The sequence below is a fragment of the Thamnophis sirtalis genome, unplaced genomic scaffold, assembly GCF_051295495.1.
Source record: "Thamnophis sirtalis isolate CommonGarterSnake01/CBP01778 unplaced genomic scaffold, rThaSir2_p1.2 scaffold_7, whole genome shotgun sequence".
In the NCBI taxonomy this organism is placed as follows: Eukaryota; Metazoa; Chordata; class Lepidosauria; order Squamata; family Natricidae; genus Thamnophis; species Thamnophis sirtalis.
The window spans coordinates 2,159,481-2,183,185 of record NW_028261387.1 but is presented as its reverse complement, the minus strand read 5'-3'; the positions used below and the strand labels follow the sequence as shown (position 1 = coordinate 2,183,185).

General features: G+C 40.3%; 1 protein-coding gene across 1 annotated transcript in view; it reads right to left on the bottom strand.

Moving 5' to 3' along the window:
• Positions 1-9,671: 9,671 nt before the first annotated feature.
• CAMSAP2 (calmodulin regulated spectrin associated protein family member 2) overlaps positions 9,672-23,705 on the bottom strand; it is a 71,924-nt gene continuing 57,890 nt past the window's right edge. Inside the window, exons 11-18 of the mRNA XM_087719193.1 lie at positions 23,383-23,452; positions 20,913-23,100; positions 19,259-19,395; positions 16,398-16,618; positions 14,222-14,294; positions 12,877-12,989; positions 11,557-11,675; positions 9,672-10,243 (exon numbers count right to left, since the gene is read on the bottom strand). Coding sequence (XP_087575319.1) covers positions 9,938-10,243; positions 11,557-11,675; positions 12,877-12,989; positions 14,222-14,294; positions 16,398-16,618; positions 19,259-19,395; positions 20,913-23,100; positions 23,383-23,452 — 3,227 coding nt within the window. The 3' untranslated portion in view covers positions 9,672-9,937. The remainder of the gene's footprint in view (positions 10,244-11,556; positions 11,676-12,876; positions 12,990-14,221; positions 14,295-16,397; positions 16,619-19,258; positions 19,396-20,912; positions 23,101-23,382; positions 23,453-23,705) is intronic.

Here is a 23,705-nt window from a genome sequence, read left to right as displayed (position 1 = left end):
GAAATTTGGAACTTGCAACCCCCCCCCCTTCCCAAATCCATTGCAGTTTCACCTTACGCTACCCTGTTCCATTTTTCTAAAATGTTGCATTCCATTTAACTGTGTTTCCTATTCTTTGAAGTCTTCTATGCCATGCCCACTACGTGTGTTCAATCCCCATTAGGGCATTTTGGAATTTTCCATCCTTTCAGATATTTTACTTAATAATTGTAGGTCTGGCTAACTCTTTTGTGTATGTGCGTCTAGGAAAATCATATGTAAGAAAGATACAGAAAACTGATAGTTACCGGTAAATATTTCCTCCACACCCAGATAATATTAAAGTTGATCTGCTACAAGCCTTAAAATCTGAGTATCTTTTAGAGATTGTAATTAACAGGCATACTGTATGTATTATATTCTTTAAAGGTAAACCTTGCATAAAATTATTGAGGGTATATTATCTGCTCTGTTTTCCTCTCTAAAATACTATTCCCTTATCTGTAAATCTGAGATATTTTGAGTTTCTGACAGCCTTTTGTTTCTGATTAAAAATATGCCTATAGCAGTGTTTCTCAACCTTGGCAACTTGAAGATGTCCGGACTTCAACTCCCAGAATTCCCCAGCCAGCATTCGCTGGCTGGGGAATTCTGGGAGTTGAAGTCCGGACATCTTCAAGTTGCCAAGGTTGAGAAACACTGGCCTATAGGATATCTTGTGGAAATAGGTTGGTCAAATGAAATTTAAAAAGTCACAGTTAGTGAACCCTTAGCAGTTTATTGTAGTCTATAAACTTCTTAGAGATCAATGTTTCGTTCCTATCTAAGGGGTTGGTATTTGAGACTTGGGTGCTCTTTACTTCATATAAGGTATTTCCTCATCCTGGGTATGATCTTTCCATTCCCTCTCCTATCGATGAGTGTGTTGTAAGCTACTGTTAAATGCACATGGCTTATGAAAAAAAACTCAAGGATTCTCCTGGAAATTCCTATTCATCACACACTCAGGTCTAGGATTTATTTTGTATGTGTATATCAAACTGATTTAAATTAATGCTGAAAATATCTTTTTAAAAAGGATAGATGCTGCCATTAAGATGCCTTTTTATATTTTCTTTTTTAAACCAGAGTTTTGAATATTTTCTACAGTAATTTTTTTGTACTGTATTCCACAAATTGTATAGATGCATGAGATAACAGGAGCATTATCAATTGTGTCTTCAGCAAATGCTGAAAAATATAGGCAGAAGATTACAGATAGTATGAATGTCATTTCATTTCATTCATTTTCATTTCCTTTATTTGTATGCCGCCCTTTTCCCTGGGGGGACTCAGGGCGGCTCACAATTCAAAAAGGGAGGGAGGGAAAGACAAACAGTATTCCAATATGGAAACAATACAACATATTAAAAGAGAGCACAACAGTCACACAATTCGGGTGGGGTTGGAATCTTAACCCCAGGCCAGCCGGGACAGCCAGATCTTCAAAGCGGCGCGGAAGGACTGGAGGGTGGTGAGGGTCCGAATCTCCACGGGGAGTTCGTTCCAGAGGGTCGGAGCAGCCACCGAGAAGGCTCTCCTCTGGGTAGTTGCCAGTTTGCACTGGCTAGTAGATGGAATTCGGAGGAGGCCTAATCGATGCGATCGTATCGGTCTAGTGGAGGTAATTGGCAGTAGGCGGTCTCTCAAATACCCAGGCCCACTACCATGAAGGGCTTTATAGGTGATAAGTAGCACCTTGAAGCGCACCCGGAGATCGACAGGCAGCCAGTGCAGCTCGCGGAGGATAGGTGTAACGTGGGTGAAGCGAGGTGCACCCACAATCGCTCGCGCGGCTGCTTTTAATGTTAAAATGTTAGGTTGTCTTCATCAACTGATTTATTCCTGAGAATGTCAAATAGATAAATATGAATGTGCCTCAATAGTTGTGGCAACTAGTAATTCTGTGGGTGTGTTTCAAGATGTGCTTTTAAACTATGTGCGGTCATAGTGGTAATTGAAGTATTTTAGTCCCAAAGATATCCTCCATGGCACTACAGGAAAAACAGCTGAGAGTATTTATTTTTAAGAAAATGGCACAAGCAATTAATTTTAGAACCTGTAAATTAGTTGAAAGTTTAGTATGCACACTTTCCTTCTGCTCCCTAACATGATTCCTTCTTGTAAAGAAGAAAGGAGAGAAGATAAGTAAGTGTTCAGGCATAAATGGTAATCAGAGCACCAGGATGTCAACACTTCTTCAATCTTATTGCACTTGCAAAATGCCATCCAAAATGCCAGCTTAAATGGTGAATTCTCAGGAAGCAGACCATTTCTGTATCTCATCAGCTTTCTACCTGTAGTTTGGATTGTTTTATTATTATTTTTAAATTTAGATGTTTCATCCTTTCCTTCCTTATTGAAGAAAGCCTTCAGTCACATGACTAGGATATGGGTTTGGACCAGTGGTGAAATTCAAATTTTTTTTTTACTACCAGTCCTGTGGTGGGCATGGCAGGTGAAGGATACTGCAAAATCTCCATTCCCACCCCACTCCAGGGGAGGGATATTACAAAATCTCAATTCCGACTGGGGCCAGCCAGAAGTGGTATTTGCCGGTTCTCTGAACTGTTCAAAATTTCTGCTACCGGTTCTTCAGAGCCTGTCAAATTTCACCCCTGGTTTGGACCATCATAAATGTATCTATGAATGAAAGGGTGATGGCATCTGCTTTGAAGAAGATGGTAGCCATTGCCTGACCTCAAATTTCTGAATATTGACTAGGCTTCCCTTTCTTGGAGGAGACCAGGAGAAAGAAATATATCTATCAGTAATTATTTTAATGAGGTAGCTTTATAAATGTCTTAAATCAAGTGTGATAAAAAAATAAAGTAGAAATATTTTTAATTTATTTTCCAAGGTTGGGGCAGAACATGTTTTACAGATCTATCTGTAGTAGGGAGCTTCATTACTTTCAAAATATGGCATCTGACATTTTATGAAGAATTCTGGAATTCTGGATTTATTTGAGTCTAGGGCTCTTTCATGAAGAGAGAAATAAATGTATAGGTCAGTGTTTCTCAACCTTGGCAACTTGACGATGTCTGGACTTCAACATTCAGCATTCGCTGGCTGGGGAATTCTGGGAGTTGAAGTCCAGACATCGTCAAGTTGCCAAGGTTGAGAAACACTGGTATAGGTTCAAGAGATGTATTTATCAAATGTCTATATGATGTAGGAGAAGTGGCAGAATCAGGGGCCAGAGTTAAAAGAGGGAACAGCCTAGAATCCCTACATCTCTACAAGCCCTCTATCCCTCCTTGAATCCCATTGACCCTTATTTAACTCCAAGTAGATGCTGTTAAGTGAGAAGATTCCTGTGCATAGGCTGTTTAGCAATAAATCAGTGTAATTGACCTTCACGTGTGGATCTGGTCTTTCGTGCCTGACAATATATACATACATAATCCACATTTAATAATGTTAATACACTGATTTGAACTAGCTTTATATTATTACCCATTTTTCCTACTGATAAAATGATAAAAAATAAAAAAAGCATTTCTTCTTCTCATCTTCTGGAAACTAAAAACTGAGATGCAGAAATCTCATATCAGCTTTTTAAATCAGGGATGGGCTCTAAGAACATATTTATACCTGAGAGAATTTTTACGTCTTTTATTATATCAAAGCATTCCTTGCCTGGGAGTTGGGGAGCAGTTTATGAAGTTTACACGTCTTAGTCAATCTGAGGTGTGGTTGGGAGCTGTCCTAGTGAGGGAAGTCTGTTTTTTTAAAGAGGACCTTGCATAGAAGAAATGTCAGTGTCCTATTATTGCCCTTGGGGGATTTTTAATAGTTTCCTACATTCCAAACTGAGGATGATGGGAATTATAGTAAACAACATCTGGAAATAAGTGAATAATATCTACACAAGACTTTTGCATTTGCTTATCCAAATTCAATGAGTTTCATTGTACTCATGTACAATGAGTTTTAAAGTATGTTTTTTTTTTAAAAAAAGAATAGTGATTCAAAGAAATCATAATGCATGTTTGGTTACTTTCATAAACATGTTTATGTTCAGAGGATCTGCCAGGTCTTGTTACCTTTGTAAATTTGCTGATGTGGTAAGACAAGTGATGCAACGCTAAATACTACGTTTGTTAAGAGTACTGCCAATAGAAAGATGATATTAATCATTTTTAATCATTCAATCATAGTAATGAGCAGCATTAAAGTTTCAGGAATGCAATTAATACATTTCACAAGGTATGGCAACACTGAAAACTGTCATAAGTACATGCCAACTGCCAAGGGACTGGATTTTGATCATGAAAAGGTTTAACGCTTCATATTTTTACTTGCAACCAAAGAATACAGTTACTTTTCAAAGTGCTCTAAGAGGTGACATGAAGAGTACTTGGGGAGGAGGCATGGAGGAAACTCTCGTTCTTCTGAAGAAACTATAAGACGTATTTCTCTCCCAACACAAAGATGTTCTCAGATGCTGCTTAGGTGGAAAAATTGATCCTGAATCAGTTACTCAGCCACCAATTGAGATAATACACAGCAAATATTTTACAGAAGTAGTTCTTGATTTATGACAATTGAGCCCAAATTTCTATTGCTAAGCAAGACAGTTGTTAAGTGAGTTTTGCCCCACCTTACAACCTCTCATCACGGTTTTTTAGTGAATCACTGCAGTTGTTAAGTCAGTAACATGGTTAAGTGAATCTGGCTTCCCCATTGGCTTTCCTCGTCAGAAGGTTGCAAAAAATGTTCACCTGACCCCGGGACACTGTAACTGTCATAAGTACATGCCAGCTGCCAAGAGTCTGAATTTTGATCATGAGACCATGGGGTGCTGCAATGATTGTAATTGGGAAAAACGGCCATAAGTCACTTTTTTTTAGTGCCGGTATAATACAGTCACTAAACCAGTGGTAGTCAACCTGGTCCCTACCGCCCACTTGTGGGCATTCCAGCTTTCGGTTCCACCACAAAACCGCGGTAGACTAAAGCGCGCTCGACGAAAGCGCATACGTGACGTCATCACAGCGCGACGAAAACAGCACGCTGTGAGCGGTAAATTTAAAATTAACGCATAAATCTAAACCTAACCCCCCTAAACCTAACCCTAAGCCTAACCCTTAACCTAACCCTAACCCTAACCCTAACGCTTAACGTAACCCTAAACCTAACCCTAACCCTTAACCTAACCCTAACCCTAACCCTAACGCTTAACGTAACCCTAACCCTAACCCTTAACCTAACCCTAACCCTAACCCTAACCCTAACCCTTACCTTTATGTGAATCGGCTTGCTTTAAAAGCGCTTTCTGCTGATGACATCAGGTACGCGCTTTAATCGGGCGCGCTTTAGTGGACCGCGGTTTTGATGGGTCACGCCAGCTTTCATGGTGGGCGGTAGGGGTTTGCTGTAACTCTGCTTTATAAATTTTATAAAGTAAAGTTACTTCCCTACTTTATAAATCACCATTACTGTGGAACCGGTGGGCGGTTAGAAAATTTTACTACTAACAGAGATACAAAAGTGGGCGATAGGTATAAAAAGGTTGACTACCCCTGCACTAAACCAACGATTGTAAGTTGAAGATTACCTGTAATTGAGCCCAATTTATAAATATTTTACATCAGTCAGAAATGCTGACACGGTTATAGTTATAACCACAATATGAGTCTAGTTCAAATGTTTTTCAAACTTGCCAACTTGATGAAGGGCAGTTATGGACAGATGCTGGCAGGGGAATTCTGGGAGTTGAGGTTCACACACCTTAAAAAGTTGCCAAAATACATAAATGGATTGACACTAAAACCTTTGACATTCGCAACAGACAAAATTTGAGTGTGGACATTCTTCAAAATAAGTGAGTTAAAACAAGGTTTAATGTTTTGGGGAAGTTGCTTGAGAGGTTAAGGCGGGTAGGTCGGCTGATGGGAAGACTGGTGGTAGCACTGAGAAGATTGCTGGGAAGGCCCCGAGGGAAATTGCCATGATTTAACTTTTTTATATGCTTTGGGACTGGATGATTTGAGTCTACATTTGCACCTGGCATTTCATTTTGGGGAGAACTCCCTGTTAAGAGTTAGTTCACTCCAACGGTTCTATGACTCTGTGTCTATAAAAAAAAAAATCATTTGACTGAATAAGTTAGTTGAATGAGTAACGAAATGTCACAGTTTAATAAACTTTGGTCCAGTTGCCACGATTATCCTCCGTCAGGGAAATGGGATATGGTGTGATCTGACCCTCGCAACCGTCATGGTGGACAGTTTGGGGAGTCTGGGAAAAAGTAAAGGGGCACTTTGTGGTTTCTACTCTCTTAGGCTCGAAGTGGATTGGGACTGTTGTAGCTACCTGTAGGTAGCTACAGGTAGCTACAAGACAGGGCTGTTCCAGGAGGACTATGGCAACATGGCTGTTACAGCGCATGATCCCCAAGCTTGAAAAAAACTGAGTGGCCTGTTGCAGTTTTTACGCGTTAGGAAAATGACAGACAAACTTTGTATATGTGGGAAAAGATATCTTTTGGATTTAACTGACATTTGGGTTTAATGGATACTCCTCCCCCAAATGGCCCATTAGATAAAAGGTTTTTTGTGTATTTGACGGGTGTCAAAATTGCCACGTCACATTGCTGTCATGTGATGTTTCGCGACATTTTTTCCCAGTCGCGGAGCTGGGGTGGGCGTGGTCTGTGTATGACGCATCCAGCCTGCGGGCTGCCAGTGTGACACCCCTGAGTTAAAGTAGTTGATAACTCTGTTGTAAAATCTATTTATTTGAGGGATATTGCCTAACCACAGATAGGAGGACAAAAAAGTATTAACTATGGTAAAACTAGCAGTATAATAGCTTATAGAGCTACGTAATCTAAATTGAAATTGTATATAAAAAATAACATCTCTGCTAGGATTTTGGTGCCATGCTTTTTATTTAGATGGAAGAGAAGAACTACATTGTACTAAGTAAGCAGCTATACGACAGTATTTTACAGCACAGCGTTTGAAAAAGAGAATGGAGTAGCAATGCTCCAAAAAAGTGGACAAGGAAGCATACAGACACTGTACAGTTCTCAACGGACGGTGCCCATTAAATTATAAATAAGCAGAAATTGGCTTTAAACAGCCAAATAATTAAAAACATACCCCAACAGTCATTTCCCCTCTCCCATATAATTTCAGTAGCCATCATGACTGTCAGACTTTAAATACCTGACCTCCAAATTAGGACGTTTGGCAAATTCTGTCATATAAACAATAAAAACAATACCTTTCTTATAAAGAACCGGCACACATGTATTATCACTGGTAAAACACAGGGCTTCTTCACAAAAACTTTCCTTTTCTCAAATAGGATATCAAATGAAGAGAAATGGTTAGTAGAAAATGTCCAACCTTAAAAAATTAAAAAACCACCAGCAGCCTCAACCCTGTCATTACTTTCCTATTATACTGTATAGTAAAATTTTAATCTCAGGGGTCTTGACTTTTATTTGTAATAGTCACATTCTACTTTTAGACATTGCACAGAATGTTTTTTTTTCTGAAATGTAGACAAAATTCATAATACATTCAATAATTTAAAATAATATCCTCTGCTGTTACATTTTAGAAATCATCCTGTTTAGGTGTGCAAGAATCAATGTAGTGTATATTTTAAAAGAATGTTTCGTTTTTTTTAGCAAGAATACTTTCGTTTCAAAGCTCTTACACACAATTTCTTCTTTCACCGTCAATTATGGTATGTCCAAACTTCTCTCTCCTAACCATAGATATGCTTGAACTATCTTTAAATTAGGTGTACATTTATTTGAGTTCGCAATAAAACTTCCCTCTGCCATTAGTTGGAGGATTAGCATAGAGGGTAGAATGCATAGAACAATCTCCTATTTTATACATACATATATATGTGTGTGTTTGTGTGTACTTTTTCTCTATATACAATATGTTTACATTTGGATAAAAGATGAGTTAGATATCCCTATCCTTTACATGCAGTAGGAATCAACTAACCACAAATATATTTCATTTTTTTTATAGTTTTAACAAATATACATAAATATAATAACATAAATTACAGTAAAATATTGGCTGCATCTTTGAAAAAATTCGACGAGCAACCCAGAAACATTGATGCTTAGGGCTGTTTAATAATTTAAAAAAACTGTTCTCTAAATTTAGGATTTTTTCATTCCTGTACATCATCTATACAAAGAACAAAATCAAACTGTAGTGAAAGACTAGCCTGAATCAAGCTTTTCAACAGAAGTGTATAGAACGTTTTACACATTTTCCTCCGCAGGACATATATTATAAAATTCAAGCATAAGACAGAGAGTTCAATACTGTCTAAGTTTCAACACTTTTTACAATACTGAAACAGAACCAGAGCAGTAATTCAAGTCTTTTCCTGAGAATGTGGTTCGACCAAGCTTCCCTCCCACCCCACACCTAAATTGTCCGATGTTTGGATGTGAAAAAAGCAATAGGAAAAATAAGGGTGGATTTCAAGTTCAAATGCTGCCTCCTGTCAGTTAATCCAGTGTTTTTCAACCTTGGCAACTTGAAGATGTCCGGACTTCAACTCCCAGAATTCCCCAGCCAGCATTCGCTGGCTGGGGAATTCTGGGAGTTGAAGTCCGGACATCTTCAAGTTGCCAAGGTTGAAAAACACTGAGTTAATCAACGTTCCAAACAGGAATTACTTTTCCAACACAGCCCTTAATCAATACTGAAAAGATGTCCTGGTGATATTTTTACATTACATTCTAGGTTGCCCTAGTCCTTTCAGTTAGATTTAGATTGTCATAAATCTAACCAATGCAGTAAATCACTCAAATAAAACCAACTCTATATTGTAGGAAGAAAATTAACTTTGGTCCATATAATGGGCAACATCTTGATCATAAACCAGATACACCTTTTTCTTTCTACTTCCTCCAAAAGACCCACATGAAGCGTATTACTTTAACACATTTAATCCTGGATTTTAAATGTCAGCAATCGTTCCCGACTTATGGATCCAATTTATGTATCTATGTTGGCCTGTATACAATTAGTATTGTTTTTATTTATGTGGAGTTTTGTTTCCTTACAGCTGGGAGAATCTGTGCAAAATTACAGGATGCAATTTAAGCAGAAGCTTGGGCAAAAATAGGTGCCTGTTTAAGAAGAAAATAAGGATAGGGGAAAAAAGTCTACCAGTGCATACGTTTTCATTTCATGCTACCCTGGATCAGTGATGAATTGTTAAATATAAGGGCGATGTCTTCACAACATTAGTAGACACCACATTTCCCTATTAGAGCTTAAGACATGCTAGCAGCAATCCTGCATATGTCTTACAAGATGTGCTTAAATAATAACAACAATAATCAGAGTTAAAAAGGAGTTTAGCTAAGCTTAATTTTATTGTGAGTCAGGCTTGTGCCTTTTGTTATCTGCATGATATTCATAAAATAAAAAAATATCTGCCTATTCCCAGCTGCTTGGGAAGGACTTGATAGGTGGATAAAAATGCCAAATCCAGTCTAAAATATCTGGCTGATGGTGTGTGACCAACCATAATAATAATAATAATGATGTGGCATGTAAGACACAATAGTCCAGTGAAGTTATAAAAAACAGAAGCAAATTCCAAAACAAGCATTAACAGTATTATAAGGCAGTAAATGTAAAATTTCTCACAAGTGTGCAAACATTCAGAGAACTGCAGAACTGAGGAAAGGAACACCAGATATGATGAGCAAACAACTAAAATCCCCAGGTGTGAATCCATTGTTCATGACGCAAGTGTCAGTTTTCTGCAAGACTTCAACACTGTGTTTACATTCCAGTTGGCAACGACAACAGAGAGCTTGTTCTTCAAAGGAGCCTGGTTACCAAATCGGTAATAGTAATAATAGCAAATATGAAGTGCAAGTTTGTCCCAAATAACTTGTCCCACAGGGTAGCTATGTCTTTGAAGAGGAGAGCTTTTTGGGAGTTACCGGTCTTTTGCTCTGCCATAAATGGCTATGGATAGTAATCGCGTCGACGCTCGCGGAGAGCGTTTTTGCCGGTATGTGGCTGAACTGCTTCCGGTCAGAGTTATACTTATACAGCCCCTCGATCATTCTCTTGGTGATTGACCTGGGGCCGATCCCAGTCAGTTTACTGATCTCTTCGGTTTCGGGGCAGTATGTATATAACGATCGGAACTGGCAGCCGGAGTCCCGGAAGAGAATGAGGAAGTTGTTGGCATCTGATTTCTCCATTTCCTTCAGGGAAATAAAAGAGAAAAGAAAGTTGGTATTGTGGCAAAGATAAAAATGCAACTTGAATACTTTTAAGGACGAGGGATTTTTTTCCTGGACTCTTAGAAAAGTATTCCGGGTTCAAGAGGTGAATTAAAACAGTCGTTGTTATTACATGAGCTTTGCGGTATGAAATGCACAAAAGAACTAGATTTATTTGAGTCTAGGGCTCTTTCATGAAGAGAGAAATAAATGTATAGGTCAGTGTTTCTCAACCTTGGCAACTTGAAGATGTCAGGACTTCAACTCCCAGAATTCCCCAGCCAGCATTCGCTGGCTGGGGAATTCTGGGAGTTGAAGTCCAGACATCTTCAAGTTGCCAAGGTTGAGAAACACTTGTCTTAAATTATACTTGTAATAATTCGATAGAATGAACTAATGTGTTTAGTTGTGGATGATCGCCATCGTTTATAAATTAAACAAATGATAGGCGTGTTTGTGCGAATAAACATGTAAAAAACAGTATATAACAGGACAATAAGACTCGCCAAGGTTTTGAAGAGGTAATTTTTTAAAAAACGTTTTTGCACTTTGCAGGACTTCCAAACCCTCTGGACGCCTTGTTTTTTTGCGAAAAACGGGGCACGCAGAGAGTTTGAGTTTGAAAAATGGGGCCTGCAAAGTTCTCCTGGGGGTTGGAAGGGGCAAAAGCAAGCAAAAAGCTGCCCATTTTTCATACAAACAAGGCTTGCATAGGCTTTGGGAGGCTTGTAGAGTGCTCCTGGGGACTTGGGGGGGGGCAAAAATGAGAAGAAACCAGCCCATTTTTTGCTCATTGTGGTCCTCCCCAGCCCCCAGGAACACTTTTCAGGCCCCCCCAAATCCTCGGCACATCCATTTTTTTTCCAAATGGGGCGGGGTTTCAGGAGGCCAAAAAGGCTGTAATCAGATTCAGAAACGTCCCAGATTTTCACCCTCTTTTTTTTGGAGGGGGGGGGGAGAAAGGTGTGTCTTATACTCTGAAAAATACGGTAGATAGCACCATTAGTATTTCATATCTGGGTGACTAAGGGAATAGTCACTCTCTATCAGCCCAGCCTACCGCACAGGGTTATTGTTCTGAGGAAAATAGGAGGAGGGAGTATTAGCTATGACTTCCACCTTGAGTTATAAAAATACTAACAGGGAGATAAAATAATATTTAAAAACATTGAGGCCAGCCTATTCATTAAATATGTTTGAAATAATAGCTTGAATTATATCTAGTTACTCCTCTGCACTCCCAGCTTTAGATTTGAACTTTTTTCTCCTTTTATTTCTTTGTAGGTTATTCTTACCTCTAGTATTTTATTCTTCTGTCCTTCGTTTACTTTCCCAGCCAGACAACAATGGGCAAGTGCATTTTGGATGATGTGCTTATTGGATTTTGCACTGGGTTCTTTGTAGAGCTTTGGTCCTAATTTTTTTTAAAAGGGAGGGAGAGGAAGAGGACGTCAAAAAAGATCAATACGATTTAGGAAAACAAGCCTTAAATACTACGATCATTCATTCAAATTCCATAGTCATCTGTTGTGGCCCGGCAGGAGCCGTTGGAGCTGCCACCAGACTCCGACAGCGAGGGGCCCTATGAGTCGGCCCTGGAGGATGTGGAGGACCCTGGACAGGGTTTCGACTCCGAGAAGGGCGCAGAGAGGCTGGTTGGCCACCAGGAGGCGCCTGAGCCTTGGACCAGTGGGGAGGAGACAAGGGAGAGTGATCCGGACGCCAGCAGTGAGTTGTTCCTGGATGCTCAGCACCGAAGAGCTAATAGGCGTCAGGAACAGTTTCGCAAGTACAAGAGGTGATTGCACTCAGCTGGTGGTCATTAGGCTCCTCTCCAGGCTATAAAAGGACTGCTTGTACACACGCCCCTCTTGCAGAAGTCAATGCAGGAACTAATGTTGGAGAACATTATTGTGAGCTTGGCAGGCTGGATTGCTGCCACGGCTTATCTGTGGCGGATTGCTGCCAAGGACCTGTCTGTCTGTTAATTAAATGCCGTAACTTATCTTTGGCTCGGAGTGTGTGTTGGTGTGGGACGAGGGGGGTCAGAACAGTCATCTGTCTTAGACTCTGGGCCGCTTACAATTCTAAAACTATAAAACAGTTAAGACAACTAAAAACAATAAAAACACCCCAAAAATAAATACACAGAGCAGCCAAGATAGTTAACAAACTAACAGTAAAAGCAAGAAAGCAATTTAGCACATTCAAAGCTCCAGGCACTGATGAAAATCATCATTTTGCCACCAAAATGAGTGGCATAATCTGGGGTCTCTGAAAATTATTGGGGGGGAAGGGGGGGCTGGTGGGACTCGCATATGGATTAAGAATTATGATTTTCTTACCTATACCATCCATAAAAATGCATGATTCCTGGATAAAAGTGGAAAAATATGATTCCAATGGAAGTAATCGCTAGCCATATTGCAATATGTCTAGCACAATTTGCTAGTGGAAAATGGGTGAAGACGGAGCGTGTGAGGGGATTACTATTCTTCTCTGTTGAAAACCAAACATGCAGCTGACCGGAAGGAATGGATTAATTCAACATTTTCTCCTTGGGGAAAATTTGGTTTCCCAAGGATTTTCTTTCAAACTACAGTTGTAACACCAACCTGTATATTCTGTAGCAGACGCTACTGAAGAAGTAGTTGATGCGTTTTCCCAGTCTTTTTCCCCGTTACGACTACCACAACTTGGAGATAAGAATCCTTCCACGGACTCAGATCTAAAGGAAGACCATAAACAGAAAACACATTGTGCTTAAAATAATGTTTGATTTTTGATACTAAAGTGAAGAATGTATGAGGAAATAGCTAAAGACAAATATAACAGAATAACAGAGTTGGAAGGGGCCTTGGAGACCTTCTAGTCCAGGGGTGTCAAACTCGCGTCGTCATGGTGTCGTCCGTGACGTATCAGAACTTTTTTCTCCTTCGCTAAACCGAGCGGGGCCAGCACGTGGCGCATCCAGCTTGCGGGCCGCGAGTTTGACACCACCACCCCCCGTTCTAGTACAACTCCTGCTCAGGCAGGAAGGCCTATACCATTTCATTTCATTTATTCTCCAATCTCTTCTTAAAAACGTCCAGTGTTGGAGCATTCACAACTTCTGGAGGGAAGTTGTTCCACTGATTAATTGTTCTAACTGTCAGAAAATTTCTCCTTAGTTCTAGGTTGGTTCCACTTTTGATTAGTTTCCATCATTGCTTTTCGTCCTGCGTTCTGGTGCTTTACAGCAGTGGTGTCCAACCTTGGCAACTTGAAGACTTGTGGACTTCAACTCCCAGAGTTCCTCAGCCAGCAGCTGGCTGTTTAACTTTTTGCAAGAGAATTTATCTATCTTTATTTTAGGCTTGCAGCCAGCTTGAGCCGGGACTGATAAAGACATTCCTTTGCAAGCTGTGTGTGGCTGTCGTTTCTGAACGAGCAAAGAGGGGGGTCAGAACACATGGTATCAGGTGATCATGCCAGCCGTTTCATATAGATGTTAAAAAGAATCAGAGAGGGTACTGAGACATCTGGCCACCCACAAGGTATTCCTATCAATACTAACTGAGACTGGCCTTGGAGAAAGGAGCCGAACCAGTGCAATATTAATAACAAGAACTTGCCTGCCTAAATGAGCTTTCCCATTCCCTTGCCTTATCTTTGTGAGAACTAAGGAGGCATTTACTCAGATTACATCCCTGTACTGGTCTCAAGCCTCTTTTATCATCTGACTGTCGCCTTGCTAGTAGTTCTTCCTTCTGTTTCTCAAGGCCATTCCTTCTCCCTCCTACGTGGTGCCACTGTGAAGCCATGTGATCATAGGAACAGATCCATTATTTGTACCACTAAGAACCACAGCCACCGATTTCTTGATGATATACAAGTAGCTGTGGCACATAATGAATAGCATTGTGCTAGGGTTTTAAGATAATTTCTATAAGAATCAAGAATTGAAAATTGAAAATTTACCTTGGTGTCCTCTTCCCTGATTGCACACTCTCATTGTCTGCTGTGTTTAATGATGCAAGAGAAAGGCTCGATACTGAGAAAAAGAAATAAAAACAAACAAACATTGACACAGCAGGTTATAAGCATTTACGAACAAGTCCCAAAACTACAAATCTTGCAGCATCATGGAAGTTTGCCCTTACGAAGAACCACAGAGGCCCGGCAAAATTCGTTCTGAACAATGCCGGCTAAAATGGAGCTTCTGAGGGGCAGATTGCTCAGAAGCTCCATTTTATTTTACTTATTTATTTATTATTAAAATTGATATGCCGCCCAACCCCGAAGGACTCCAGGCGGCTTACAAAAAAAAAAAAGAAGAAAAAAAAAAGAAAGAAAAAACAAGAAAAAAGACAGTTTAAAATCACAAAACCACATGCATTCGTTCTAATCGGGGCTGGACCTCAACAGTGAGGTCAACAGCCCCAGGCCTGCCGGAATAGCCAGGTTTTAACAGCTTTCCTGAAGGCCATGAGAGTGGGTAGGGTCCAGATCTCCGGGGGTAGCTCATTCCAAAGGGTCGGAGCAGCCACAGAGAAGGCCCTCCTCCGGGGAGCCACCAGCCGACATTGTCTGGCTGACGGCATCTGAAGGAGGCCCAATCTGTGGGATCTCACCGGTCGCTGGGAGGTATGTGGCAGCAGGCGGTCTCGAAGGTACGCTGGCCCTAAGCCATGTAGGGCTTTAAAGGTAATAACCAACATTTTGGCCTGTAACATGCTGGGCAAGGCCTCTGAAGGCCTAGATGGAACTGCAGAGGGGTGAATGCGGGCGAGGGGCTGGAGAGAAGGCTGCTTGCTAGATCTTTGCATGGTGAGTGACCTGGAGTGGCAGGATGGGTGGGGAGGGAAAAAGCAATTGTGGGAAGCATGAGGTATTTCAGTGGATCAGGGGGGCTTTGGTGGTCTTATGCATGTGGCCTCTTCCATCATTAGCCCCCTCCCATTTCCTTGTCCACCCTGAAATACCTTGGACCCTTGTGTTTGATTAGTGAAGGTGTGGGCAAAAGGAGTGATCCCGTTAAAGGTATGAGATTCACTCCCACGAATCCTTGAGTTGCGAATGGCATGGGCAGGCTCCGTTACATTTGTAATTCAAGGACTACCTGTAACCAAGATATATCCTGCAAACTATCCATAAAGGAAGCTGTATTGATGTTTAATAACTACTTTCTCTGCCACCATCTGGAGAACACTGAACAATGATGATGTGCGTGGCAGCGTTGAAGGAGAAAGCCATTACTCTCTAAAGAGAACACGGTTGCCTGTCAGCCATGTACGAAAAACCACAAGGAAAAGCCAGAAACCTGTTTATTGAATAATGTTCTCTGCATGGATGAAACCAAAAGAGAATTTTTTGGCTTTAATGAATTGTTCCTTGGGGATGGGATTACTGAAAGCAAAAGTTTGCATATTTTTGTCACTCACAAGTAAGTAACATTAGATCGTTTTCATCAACAAATAAGTGAACAAGTGTAATGCTTTTGACTCATCAATTGGGTTCCTTTTATCTATAACGCATGTGGAAACAGATTGTGTTTTAGGTCATACTTGTGTGCAGAAATATTAAAAATTCAAAAGGGTTTTCAAGTTTTTAAGCGCTGTTGTAATTTTAAATGTGTCCATTAAAAAAGAAACAGTCTACCCCCCGAAACATTTAAGCCCCATAAAAGAAAAAAAAAAGTAGAACGGATTTAAGAAAGAAAGGAAAAAGTAGAACAGGTTTAAGAGGGTTTATGGATTAATAGATCCTAGAAAATTATATGCTCTTATTTTAACCCAAGGGGAAAGAGCCGTGGGGCGCAGTGGATAGAATACACTACTGCAGGCTATTTCTGTCCATGGCACGACAAAACCGCGGTCCACTAAACCGTCGACCGCGGTTTTGTGGTGGAACCATTTCTGTCGCCTGCTGCCTGGTCGCAATTTAGCGATGTCACCAGGGTCAAGGTTGACTTACCCTTCCATCCTTCCGAGACTGGTAAAATGAAGACCCAGATTGTTGGGGGCAATACGCCGACTCTGTGAAACCACTTAGAGAGGGCTGAAAAAGCACCGCGAAGCGGTATAGGAGTCTTAAGTGCTCTCGCTTGGTACAGGGGCGCAAGTACAGTATGTCTTCTTCTGGAAGACGCTATTACCTGGAGGACCTTTGATTGGCGTTTTAGGTGACTCAATGTGATCCCTATGAATGGATTTTGGACGGGCCTTCTTCTGTTTGGAAAAATGAGACCGATGTTTCAAGACAATGTCCATGTCTTCCATTAGCTTCAGTTGCTTTCGCCTCATATATTCCTGTCTGATAAAATCTCGCCGTGCCCTTTCGTCTTCCTTCTTCTGACGTTCTTCCTCGGACTTCCTCCTTGAAATTTCAATATCATGATTATTAAATCCTATTTCATAAGAACACTCCTGATGATCACAAGTGATGCATACTATACACCTCCTGACCTAACGAGATCTCCTTCCAAGACATATTTTCCTTAGCAGATTCTTCAATGCCTTCAACAGTGACAGAACTCCTAATGTTCTGCCTTCACTGGAAAAGTTGGGATACATTCGGAGATTTATCTGCCTTGAAATTAGCCCACGCTGAACTATACAGGCACAGCCAGGTATCAGCATAGGAAATATTTTAAGACATTTTGTATTATGTCATTAACTTGTTTTATGATATTTTTGATGTTATAAATCCATTTAAAAAATTTGCCAAATTTGAATTCCGCAGGAATCATGGGCTTCAGATTTTAGATGCATTCTGTAAATTAGCCCATTTGAAGTATCGTGGCTCAAAAAGTGTTGCATTATGATGCATCATTTCACCCACTTAAAAGTTACTGGAACAACAGCTTTAGTGTTACTGTCTAAAGATTCAGACACTCCCTTAAGAGCCAATTTTTACAAATGATGCATTGTGATATCAATCATTGAACCTATGAGAATCATATTACTTATTTTGCATAAGAGTTAAAGAGAAATTAGTTATTTGAAATACTATATTTTTTTTAATTGGGTATAAAATACATTTTGGAATACTGAATTTTCCATGTGGAAGCATATTATTACTTTGCAATTAGACATATTGGATAAAAAAAACATCCTCCTAAAAGTTGGCATGCAGAAGAACTGAAAATGGTGTGGAGCAGCCATCTCAAATTTGGTGCATTCTAGCCAACTATACTGATTGGAGATTATGGGAACTGAAGAGCAGTACATCTTAATTCATTATGTTGATAACCATTTCTCTATTACAGTGGTTCCCAAACTTGGCAACTTTAAGACTTGTGGACTTCAACCTTGAAGTCCACAAGTCTTAAAGTTGCCAAGTTTGGGAACCACTTCTCTGTTACATTAAGCAGATTTCAGCTTGAGCAAAGTGAGGGGATTAATTGGTAAACTGAAATAGAAAGTATTACGGGTTTTTAAAGAAAAATGAACGCTTATGAAATAAATTGGCTAAATATGGATGGAAATAATAAACGAATGTGTTTCTTGTGAAGAGTTCGAAAATAAATCCATGGGCCAAGGCTATAAAGAAGCCGTGATGTGCACAATTTTTGAACGTTCATTCTTTGTTTTGAAAGTGTGTTCTTGACATTGAAATAATCTCTTTGATTTTTAAACACAAACAGCTCCCCAAAAACATCTGAATGTGGAATCTTTTGATTTTTTTTCCAAAACTGTTAATAATATGGAATTATGCTATGGACACGAATAATATGGAATTATGCTATGGACACGATTAAAGGGAAAAGGAGAAGGGAACAGCGGAGGATGGGATGATCAGATAATGTCATTGATGCAATGAAAATAAATTTGGGCAAACACCAGGAGAGAGTGGAGGAGAGGGGAGCCTGCTGTGCTACCGTCCATGGGGTCATGACTTAGTGAATGAACAAGAAGAAGAAGTTTGAAAATGGCTCAGAAGATGTTCGCTGTCTTTTCAGGCCTCCATGAAGCAGATTAAGAAGAGGCACTGATGCTTTTGAGCTTTGATGTGGTGAATAGCATGGCAGCCAAAAACCAATGACCCATGAAAACAAATCAACCAAGACTTCTAACTTGGGGCATGAATGACCAGGCTCAAAATAGCTTCATACATTATATGAAGGCCTACTTCTCTAGAGATGGTTCTATTGCCACCATAGGAGAAAGAAAAGAGAGGAGATTGACTCAATTACATAGTGATAGGTGCACCGTTAGAAGATCAGAAAGACCTTGAAATGGGCAGATCAACATGGAGAAAATCTATCTGTTAGCGAGTGGTCATTAACAGTCAAGGACTTAATGACACATAATCAATCAATATAAGCCTAATGAATCAACTGTAATAAATTAATGCAAATCTTAACATGGAAACCTGAAAAAAACGACCTGATTTAATGAGCAGAAGAGAGATGATGTGATTAAAATTCCAATCACTTCTGAATAATTTTCTAATAATTTGCACGGTCCTAGTGAGAATAACCCGAATAAAATGATTGCTTCAGATGCTAATTTGCTCAACAACTGCTATTTAGAAAATTCAAAATTCTCTGGTTGCTAACTTATATGGCTAGTACTGCCAAATTTCTACTCATATTTAAAAACAGTAAAGGAAATATAAGAACTTGCAACCTTGAGTGTAATGTGCTCTGATGATGAGGCAAAAATAAAAATAAAAATCAAATTTGCTGATATCTTTAAACTTGTCTATTATTTAAAAAACGTCTCCATGCTGAGGGCATGGTGGTACATTCCAGCCTTATTTAATCACCCGCACTTGATCCGACATATAAAATATTTTAATATTAATTACTATATCAGTCACGTTTAGTCACTGTATTTTGGCTAAATTGAGTCTTACGGAAGTCTGTAAAAACTGACTTCTTCATAAGTAAATTATATGGAATTTTACTTGATTAATGAGGCTAATCATAAAGGGGGTTGATTTTAATAGACCAAACTTTAAAAATTAATATTTCTTTTTTTCAGAATTATTAGTGTATGCATTTAATCTCACTTTGTTTCTTCTTTCTTATGCTCCATCTCTGCTTCCAATTGCTGCTTTCGAAGTAACGTTTCTCTTTCTCTTCTCAACCGCTTCTCCAATAACGCTGCCCGTTTCACGGCCATGTCATTTTCTGGTTTTTGATCATCCTAGTAACAATGAAGAACTTTTTGAAATTGTCATTTAAGGTCCAGGCAGGGCAACATTATTGACCTCATATAATTCCCCTATCACAGTGGTTCCCAAACTTGGCAACTTTAAGACTTGTGGACTTCAACTCCCAGAATTCTCCAGCCAGTCCACAAGTCTTAAAGTTGCCAAGTTTGGGAACCACTGCCCTACCACTTCCCCAATTATGCTAGAAAATTTGAAATGAAAACTGCCCTGTTCCCATCTTGTTTTGCCTACGAAAAGTTCAAAATAAGGTGCATTAAACAAACATAATGCTTTTTTTCTTCTTGCTCCTTTAAATGTTGTTCTCTGGAAAGGTGGCCATGATCTTAAGTAAAGTTCCACGTAGTATCAAGAGATAGAATTAGTATGAACATAGCTGGGAAACCTAACCATCAGAGAAACAAAATCCCTGTTATTTTAGAATTAATCTATTTCTAAAAATTCTTGCTTTCCTCAAACATCTTAAATGCAATATGATCTTTGAAAAACTACTACAAAGAGCAATGCAGGTAGTCCTTGACTTACAATTAATTAATAATTAGTTCGTAATTTAATGAGCTTATATGCCGCCCAATCCCGGAGGACTCCGGGTGGCTTACAAATACGAAATAAAATTACAAATAGGGGAAAGAAACAAAAACAATTTAAAAAACGCAACATACATTTGGCTTAGCTGGGGGTTGGACCTGATTTAGCAACCCCAGGCCTGTCGAAACAGCCAGGTTTTGGTGGCTTTTTGGAAGGCCGCGAGGCCAAATTATTTGTTTTGTAACTGTTTAGCAATAGCAGTTAGACTTATATACCGCTTCATAGGGCTTTCGGCCCTCTCTAAGCGGTTTACAGAGTCAGCATATTGCCCCCCACAGTCTGGGTCCTCATTTCACCCACCTCGGAAGGATGGAAGGCTGAGTCAACCTTGAGCCGGTGAGATTAGAACCGCCGAACTGCAGATAGCAGTCCGCTGAAGTGGCCTGCAGTACTGCACCCTAACCACTGCGCCACCTCGCCTCTGGTTTGAAGCTACAACGGCACTGAAAGAAGTGACTTATGACTGATTTTCACACTTACGACTGTTTGTAGCATCCCCATAGTCACGTGATCAAAATTCAATCAATGGGCAACTGGCATGTATTTATGTTTACACTGTCTAAGGAACATGTGAACATCATTTGTAACCTTTCCAGGTCGCATCTGACAAGCAAAGTCCATGGGGGAAGACAGATTCATTTAACAACCTCATGATTCAGTTAATAACTTCAGGGATTCACTTAACGATTGTGTCAAAAAGATCATAAAATGAGGCGCAACTCACTTAACTGTCTTGCTTAGCAACAGATATTTGGGGCTTTGTTGCAGTTGTAAGTTGAGGACTACCTGTAATGAGTGAAAAATATTCAAAATATTCATTTTTTCCCCCACATTGCATTATTTGATGCAGTCTACCCTACAACTCAATTGTCCAAACAGATTGTGATATATCACACTCACTTACCTTGAAGAAGAATCCGCAGCAGACTTTCTGGTCATCCTCTGCTTGTTCTTTGTCACTCTCCCCGTCTGATTTTTCAATCGAGTCTTCTAACTTTTCTGGTGGCTTCAGATCTGTGAGAGAAACTTCTATGAGACTCACAGTTTTAGGCGGGGGCAACACCGGCGGATTCAGAGGCTCTTCGTTCGGAGTAAGGCAGACAATTTCCGTAACAGGCTGTGACAATACTTCAGATACCATGGATTCCAGAGGTCTCATCTGTTCTTCTTCTGACTTCTGCTCAACTTTCTCTCCGGTCTCTTCCTTCTCGGCATCCTTTTCACCTGCCTCTTCCTTGTCGGAAGCCTCTTCAGTTGCGTTTTTTACCTCAGTCGGCTTCCGTTCACCATCGTCCCCAAAACAGACAAACGATCTAGTCTGAACCTGGCTTGGAGAAAACCTTCTCAACCGTGGAAGGCTGTCCACAGAGCGCGGGGCAGTCAACGTGCGGTTCAGAGGCGTGATTTTCAGTTCATTTGGCCTTGGGATCCTTTGTATTTTACACGGGAGAGACGAATTCTTCCTAGAAGACGGCTGTGGGGATTGGTGGGAAGGCCGAGGTGTTTCTACGGAAAACGGGACAACGGGAGATGACGATCCGCTGAGCTTCGCTGGAGGTTTCAATTCCCGAACTTGTTTTTGAGGGGAAGGTTGAGGAGGTGAAATAACCCAAGCTTGCTGTTCCCTCATCTGCAGTAGCATCTCCTGCTGAAGTGACAGGCGTTGCATTTCCTGTTGCAGGAAATGGAGAGAAGAGTTGAGCTTCTCGATGGATTTTGTGTATTCTAAAAGGTCGCCTTCGTTTAAATTCTCTTCCGAAGGGCTTACCAAATTAGATTGCTTCTCGGCATCAGCTGGGGTGTTTGGCGGCTTTAGCCACGTCACCGAGGGAGTTTCACTGCTTACCTTCAGGACCTCAGAAGTCTTCTTCAGTTCTTCACCCGGCTTTTGGTTTTCCTTTTCTTTCGCTTCACTGTTGTCAGTGAACACTTTCTCACCCTCTGCTCCAGCGGCTTCTTCCCGAAGGGGCGAACTCCCGTCGCTTTTCTTTTTCACAACATTAAGGAATGCTGTCCTCCCCATTTTTTGCCTCTGCTTGGTGAAGGCTGCCTCAACCTTCTTCTTCTGGGCTTCGATTGCTCGCCTCTTCTCTTCCAGCTTCATCTTCAGCTGCACCATCTCAGAAGCCAGCAACTGCGTGGTGTCCCTTCCCTGAGGGAGAGGGGATTCCTCTGGGATTTGAGCCCAAGAAACGACGTGCGGGATGTTCATCTCAGAACCTTCCGGGGTGGTTTTCTGAGAACTGCTTCCACTGCTTCTGCTGTCGGTGGGGTTCATCTTTTTAAATTTCTGCTCTGCAAAGCTGGTCATCCTAACTCCTGAACTTGAAGACGGACTGCTGCCGGCTTGAGATTTGGTACTTATCGAGCTTGGACAAGGACTCAATTGCTCCTTGTGGTTGATGCCTCTGCTGTCAGATTCCTGCAGAAAACGGGACGATTCTTCCAAATCAGAATCCAGGCTGACCGTATAATCCCTTAAAGTAGAATCTTCATCCAGGGTCTCTGGAATGTCTGAAGGGACATGTATTCCAGTGTCTACTTCTGTGTTATCAGTCACAGGACTGAGGACATCTTTTGTGTCTGCGATAATATCAGGGCCACTCTGATTCGGGGTTATGTTTGAGTTTAGGATGCTCATCTCTTTGTTGTGAAGGAAAAACCCATTTGTGAATTGCGCCGGTGGAGTGACGTTGGCGGATTCCTCACTGTCATGGATAATCTGCAACGCCTGTTCAATGCTCGGTGTCTCTATTTGATTGTCGAATTCATCAGTAGTAACCAACCTGTTTCGCAATGCTCCATTTCGTAAGGTGTACGTGTTAAACTGGTTGGCATTTCTTTGATTGCTCTCTGCTTCTAGATCACTGCAAAGTTCTTCATCCTTTTCTATTTCAGAATCTTCACTATCCTCTTCATCATCCAGAGGCTTGAATGATATATTCCTTTTGACGTGTCTGGGCATACGGTTGGCATTCTGTACAAGGCCTTCATTACTAATAGATCTCGTAATTCCTCTGTTTGGAGGTGTCATATGGAGGCTGTCTTCTTTATCAAAAGAAATGTCAAATGAAACCCCATGGACTGAAGACCTAAAAGGGATTTTAAGATTAAGAAAATCTTAGAACAATCAATATTGAAGTTTAAATATTCCAACAAGTTGGAATTAAAGAATAATATTCTTTACGGTATCTTCAAACTAAACGAGCTATAATCTTAACCCCCTATTCAAGATATGACTATTAAATGTGACTAAAGATAAGCAATGATTATCTTGCAAGGATGACACTTTAGAGATGACACCTGGAAAATTATTAAAGAATAACCTAATTCATTATATGAGGCAATTAATCCACAATAAGCAAACATCTTACCTTTTTTCTTTGGGCCATGTTCCTACATATCCATCCACGTAGGACATAGATGTTGATCTTTTAATGCCACCTATTTAAAATCAATACAGAATGCTACATAAGAATAATTATTTGGAAAGTTTTAAAAAGAAAATATAAACTGAATTGGAATGAATTTTTTTGCCCCTCCTGATTTATAAAGCAGGCTACATAAATTAAATATGCATTTATAATACCGCAGTCCTAGGCCAGGAACAAAGGAAGTGTGATGCATGCAGCTTGGCAAAACATCTGATGAGAACTGCAAAGTTGTTTTGATTACCCAACCTTGTTTTTCCTCACTT